This window comes from Aplysia californica, unplaced genomic scaffold (genome assembly GCF_000002075.1).
Source record: "Aplysia californica isolate F4 #8 unplaced genomic scaffold, AplCal3.0 scaffold00733, whole genome shotgun sequence".
Classification (NCBI taxonomy): Eukaryota; Metazoa; Mollusca; class Gastropoda; order Aplysiida; family Aplysiidae; genus Aplysia; species Aplysia californica.
In genome coordinates, this window is record NW_004798003.1 from 115,909 (window position 1) to 122,846 (window position 6,938).

General features: G+C 42.0%; 1 protein-coding gene across 1 annotated transcript in view; it reads left to right on the top strand.

Annotated features, from left to right (window-relative positions):
* LOC101849005 (run domain Beclin-1-interacting and cysteine-rich domain-containing protein) overlaps positions 1–5,907 on the top strand; it is a gene marked incomplete in the record, with an annotated part of 71,666 nt that extends 65,759 nt beyond the window's left edge. The window contains 4 exon segments of the mRNA XM_035972535.1: positions 226–300; positions 744–834; positions 2,731–2,803; positions 4,508–5,907. Of these exon segments, the coding sequence (XP_035828428.1) occupies positions 226–300; positions 744–834; positions 2,731–2,803; positions 4,508–4,616 (348 nt within the window).
* Between the last annotated feature and the right edge of the window lie 1,031 nt (positions 5,908–6,938).

Genomic DNA, 6,938 nt, shown 5'->3' on the forward strand with positions numbered 1-6,938 from the left:
AGAGAGAGAGAAAGGGAGATGAATGAGAGAGGGAGGTATTGTGAAGTGGGAATTTGTACAAGTGATAGTCTTTAGACAGGTGGTCCGTTAGAGCAGGCTGGACTATACAGAAGTACAATGACGAGAGGGAGGGAGGGAGGGAAGTGAGTGTCTGTACAGGTGACAGTTAGAGCAGGCGGGACTATACCGTACAATGACCGAGTACTCACCGCTGTGTTTCCACAGGTCAAGAGTGGTGTTATGTTGACTCACATCAAGTCTTTCGTGTCCTCGGCCATCGCTCATGTGGACGCTTGCCCGGTGAGTAGGACAGTTGCTAGACTCAGTCTATCTGTTCAATACTTTGTTCACATTATTTGTGAGGTAACGAGAGTAAAATAAGGCGCTCGTCACAATAATGGAATCAAAGAAATCAGCATTTTTCCGACGGTTTTTGCAATTTTACTGAAATTTGGGGGGGGGGGGGGGCTCAACTCCTTTTTGTGTCCATTGAGTACCTGATTCCACCACATTATGACACATTTCTCATTTGATCATTCTTCTCTCTACAGTTCAAAGTTGTGGGGTCCCCATTTGATAATTTTCCCTTGTACAGTTTTGCCATCTTCATTTGGTCAGTTTTCCCTGTACAGTTGTGCCATTTTCATTTGATCATTTTTCCCTTTACAGTTGTGCCATCCTCATTTGGTCATTTTCCCCTGTACTGTTGGGCCTTTCTCATTTGATAATTTTCCCCTTTACAGTTGTGCCAAGGCCTGGGCTTCATCTGTGGTATGTGCAATGACCCCCAAGTCATCTTCCCCTTCCAGCTGGCCACAGTGACCAGGTGTACAGGTGAGAGAGGGGGGGAGAGAGAGAGAGAGAGAGGTGGGGGGGATGGAGGGAGAGAGAAAAAGAGAGGGGGGAGGTGGGGGGGAGGGAGGGAGTGAATGAGAGAGAGAGGAGAAAGAGATAGAGTTTTCATATAAGAAATTAAGGTATTATTTTTCGTAAAAGTCAAATCTATTTATCTGGAAATTTTCATGAGAGGGTGTCTCAAAACAAAAAAAATTAAATTTTAAGAAGCAGAAAAAGAAAATAAGAAAATCAATTTTTTTGGAATGTGGATATGCTTAACTGGAAATCTTAACTCTTTCAGTTTGCAAGGGATTCCACAATTTTACTCATCCAGCGGGGAAGGGTGTTACCTTGAAACGGCTAGATCTAGCTATGATTCAGTTATGTCACTGATTTTTTTTTCTAGCCTTCCACCCGCAATGCATGCCCACTGGCATCTGTGGTGTAGCCATAAAGTGCTTCACTGCTGCATGCAGAAGACATGGGTTCAATTCCCATGTGGGGAGAATTTTTGTCTAATATCAGCCTTTTTGCTGGGTGGGAGGTTGTATCCATCTCACACCCCTCGGGGCGGTGCTACTGACTGAAGTGTCTTTAGGCCATTCCCAAAGAGGGGGGCATTTAACCAACCATATTCTTATGCACAGTAAATGGGCTGATTCATCAATATCATGCTCATGACTGTGCTTGAACTGCAACAGGGAACTGCTGCTTTTTCTTTCCTAATCCTTGTTATCATCATTTTTTTTCTCTACTTCCTTTGTATGTTTGTTGCTCTTGTGACCCGCTATTTCCGGGGTGCCTTGATAGTCGAAGCAGACTTTGTGCTGTTGAAGCTAGAGAGGTGAGCCGAGTAAGTCTTGATTCCTTGTAAGGACTTCTCTGTTGACTTCCACCCCTTGGTGCTCATATGACCTTATGCAGTTGCGAGCACTGTAAAACCTCTACTAAAACCAAACACCTCTCAGCCGGGGTTGGTCCCTGATGCGGAGCGTTGAAGCCTGCTTCCTACGTGATCTTAGTCAAGGATGCCACTTTTTTTTCGCTTTTTCCCGGTATTTCCCCTGTATTTTGATCCTGATCCGCTATTCCATTATTGAGAGCAATATAGAATCTAAACTTGGGAAAAAAAACCACACACACACTCACACACAACTTGCGCCAAATGTACAAATAACGGAAAAACGAAGACTTCGCCATAAGTTCAAATAGCGGGAAGAAAATAAACCCGGAAGATTTGCGCTAATCTCAGCAAGTCGGGAAAACACCCGCCTGGATCCGTTTCTCTCTATGTACACCCTTTGGGTTTCAAATTGATATTCATATATTAGCGAGACCGTGACGCGTGGATTTTCAGCTATTTTCTAAAAAGTTGAGTGGCATCTCTGCTTAGTTTAGGTGATGGGGGAGTAATTAGACCTATTGTTTACAAAATTATGAAAAACAAAAAAACAAAGGCCGCGCCTCACTTTCCTCATGTTCTGCGTGTTTCTGTCGCTGTCCTGAAACGGGTGGTTGGCGGATGCTTTGGTGCGGTTTGCTCCTTCTTTCCCATCAGACATCTATCGTCCTTTTCTCTCCTCCTCCTTTTATTTGTATATCACTCTCGTATAGCGGGTGGTTGGAGGAGGGTGCCACTGGTTGGTCCTTCTTCTTTACTTTCCCTCTGTTGTTTCTGTCTGTGTGGGTGGTTGGAGGGTGTCACTGGTAGGTCCTACTTCTTTACTTTCCCTCTGTTGTTTCTGTCTTACTTTTTCTCTGCTCTAAATGACCATAAGTGTGTCGATGTGCTTCTCTTTGCTCAAACAAAACAAAAATCGGCACTTCTATGACCTGATTTCTTTGCAAGCGCCGTAAAACTCGCACTAAAATTTAATAAAAACTTGTCCCCAGTTTGCCAGTCGTGCTACCACAAACACTGCTTCATCCCTGGCAAGTGTCCCAAGTGTATACGCATGGAGGCCAGGTGAGTACTGTGTGCTGTTGGTAGTTTAATGGTAAGGCTGTTGGCTCGCATCCAGAAGATCATGGGTTCACTGCAACGAGAAGGTCATTGGTTCAAATCCTATCAGAGACCTGATGTCGTAACCTTGAGAAATCCTTTTTACCCAAATTTTCCTCACTATACCCAGGTGGGAATGGGTACCGGGATATCGACAGGGAAAGATCTTGTCAGTTTGTAAGTGTTTGAGCTCTAGGCTGCTTGCTCTGTATCCATCAGGGAGAGGTGAGAATGTTGTCAGGTCTGCAGGGGTAATGATATAGATTGTAAAGCCCATTGAGCTTGCTGTAGAGTGGGGAATATTATAACACTAGCTGGGCCCCCTTTCGATGAAAGGGATGATCGGTACATTAACATCAACTAAAAGTTATTGGCCTACTACCTCGACCTTTGCGAGTGTGAGGGGTTCCAACTGCAGAACATTGTTTTCTTCTCGGCATGGTCAGCCGCTATCTCGATCTAGATTCTAATCTAAGACATGTTGACGTTGTTCCCCGTAGGAAGAAAAAGAATTTGATAAAGGAGTCCAGAAAAAGCGATGATGGGCATCAAACGAAAGGATCACAGTCGAATTTAGCACCAAGTAAAAAAAGAAAACATGAGAAAACATCTATACGGGTTGCACACTTAAAATAGAGCTCAGTATTGCACGACAATGGGCGATAGTATCGAATGGAAGTACGACTTGAAACCTGGTGGATTTTCTGAAATTACAGAGACAGAAGTGTCGGCCTACAAAATTTAGCTTTTTGCAGCAAAACTGTCTCAAAACTGAAAAAACGAAGATCTGGAGAATATTTTAAAGAATCTTTTGGCGAAAACCGCTTGTCGATCGATGCAGCCATTAAAAAGCCTTTTGAATAGCAAAATTCGGCCACCTCAAATAGATAATAGGTAATTCATTTTTACTAAAAGACTTTAGTTGTCTCCCTCATATTGGCCCACTGTGGTCATTGTCATCAGCTGTTGAGATAAGAATGTACAGTAAAACCTCTTGCGTCTGTGGTGTAGTGGTTAGTCTTTTTGCTGTGTCATGCTGGAGACCCGAGTTCATTTCCAAAGAGGGAAGAAAGACCCTGACGGGCAGGGTCGGAAGCCAGACTCCTTAAAAATCTAAACAGTGTCAGTGGGGGATGTAGCGATGAGGCACCTTGCCATTGCTTGCAGAAGATGTGAGTTCCGATTCTCAAGTGAAGAGGTATATAAACTTTTAGAAAACTCATTTGCTAGGACGTTGTGTCCCTCTCAGCTCGGTATGGCCCGGACAGGCAGAGTCTAAATAGCCCTCCCATTAAATGATCTTAATCATGTCGCACGGCGTAGGAAGTAAATATCTGCAATTACATTTTTTAAAATTTTGTTGGGATGGGCCAGCAGTTTTTACTTTGAAATAATGAAAGCTTCAGGCCCACAAACCGCTCCTCTTTCCCCCTTTTTCTTCCTCTGCCTCCTCCTTCTCTTACCATAGACTTCCTGCTAAAGATTGCTTTGCAAAAGAGAACTTTTGGTGTTGTTCTTAGCATCTCTAACACTCATATGACTTTTTGTGGTGCTGCAAATGCCGTTAAACTCTTACTAAATTAAATATAAAACTTATTTTTTAACCTTTCCTAATTTTGTTTTTATCTTTCCCCCCCTTTCCTTTCTCTCCCCTTTATCGCTCGGCAGACGGCAGCGACAGCAGGAACAGCTATCCCCCGACAGCCCGGAGAGCGAGGACGGCCACAGCACCTCGACCTTGACCCCAGAGACAGACGTCACTGTGCACACGAGGTAAAGAGACAACGATCAAGTCGTGATGGACTGCCGGTCTGGAATGACTTTACATTACTACAAAATTCACAGAAATGACTGGACATGTTTCAAACGCAGCGAGAGAACAATCTGTGTCTTCGGTCACTCGGCCCACAGAACGGCACAATGACCGCAGGACTGGTTTCTCACCCCGAACAGTTCGGAGTTCGGGAGACTGAAAGGCAGGAGCGATAGTCAGGTCGTTTTAAAGACAGAATTTGCATTATATACTCTCGAACAACATTCACAAATATCATTAACAGATGACATTCTCTGATAACATACACCCACAACTTTCCCAGTTTACGTTCACAATTTACAATCTCATTCAACATTCTCATACAACCTTCACAGTTTACAATAACATACAACATTCACATACAACATTCACAGTTTACAATAACATACAACATTCACATACAACATTCACAGTTTACAATAACATGCAACATTCACATACAACATTCACATTTTACAATGTCATACAACATTCACAGTTTACAATAACATACAACATTCACAGTTTAATAGCATACAACACATTTTATAATACCATACAACATTCACATTTTACAATAACATACAACATTCACATACAGCCTTCTCAGATTTCCTTTGCAGATAATGCACACTCTCAAGAGCCCATATCAGACATTATGTTGAAACGTGCGAGGTTGTGATGAACAACTTATATGTTGGACCGGTGTATGATGGTTATGAGGATCCGAATCTGCCCACTGGTCAGTTTAAATGAGATCCATAAACCGCTTTTTTTACCATTTTTGTGAGTTGATTTATCTGAAACTGTGCACGCTCACTGCTTACCGAATTCGTTGTTCGGGTTTGCAAAGAACTGTTTGTATTGTTAACCTTTCAGGAAGATGTTAGACCCTCAAAGTGTTTTGTGTCCGATGGTTGTGTGGGTCTGTTTAAGTGAAGTGTACGATTATACAGACTGAGACAGGTAGATATGGTCTATAGACTTGTGCAACTGTGATTAGAGTGTTGGAAGTTAGTGATAGGTGGAATATGTAGCACTGCAGAGAGAAATGTGAGGCAGCGTGGTGAAACCAGTAGCTCATCAAAATAACGAAATCGGAGAAACAGGTATCTTTTCTTTCCGCCGGTTTGGAAATTTTAATTGAATTTTTAGTTTTGGACTCACCCACTTTTATGTTCATGTAGAACAGATTTCCAAATGAATTTTACCGAAATACATTGATTAAAGGTACAATATATGTCATTTTTCAGTTTTCTAGTACTCTTTAGCTATGGTGTTATCAAACTTTGGCAGCTATTTTCTCACTAATTTCACCACTGAAACCAGGCGGCCGCACCTCCTTCAATCAAAATTATCTGACTTCTATTCAAGATAAATGGATATTTATTTCAGTGGAAGCAAGGCAAATAAATCAGCTTTCAGATAATACCAATAACACCACGTACCCAAAAAATTGACGAGCGCCTGATTCCACCATTTCACAACAAAAATGAGCATTGCAAGCCTGTAAAAGATCGTAGAAGAGCCGTCCACATTGCTGTCATTGCCACATCGTCATCTTCCGAATTACGTACAAACGTCATAAGCGACGTTTTGCTAATTATTCAGGAGAGCAAATCGAAATTTTTGGCAACTCTGCAAAATAATGGATGCGCAAGTTTGAAAAACACAAATCTTAATATAACTCTGTAACGGCTAATGGTATCAATACCAGAATTCTCGAGATAGTAGAATATAGGTTAAGTACTCGCTTGGCGGTTCTAACTCCAGTTTGCCCGAAATGTCGCTTACCCTAGTACGTGGTATGGATGACGACATGTTCACTGTACAGACTTCTGCCTTTTCCTTCATGTTCTTTGATGTGACAGACATTGTTTTCAGAGTAAATTTTGTACTCAGGGTATGGATGTTTGGCAGGTGCTGTGGTGTGGTTTACTCCTTCTTTCCTAATATTTATCATTCTTATCTCCCCGCTTTCTGGTTCATAGCCTCTTTATCTTTTCTCCAGTTTCATCTTTTTATTTTTAAGTCATAAGTATGTACCGTACCAAAACTTGATTGATTTTGAGCTTATTACTCAGGGTCAACAAGGAATTTCTTATATTTCCCTTGAAATGGTTACACTTTGCTCAAAAACATCTGGTTCTTGCTTGTATGTTTTAAAACTGACTGTATTAATGGCAAATGATGCTGAGGGAGAAAGTTATTTGGGCAGTGTTGATAGCTAGGCTGTTTGCAACATGCCGACTCCACATCTCATGAATATTGACGGATGGTGTTATGCTCTGATCTTGTGACTGGAAT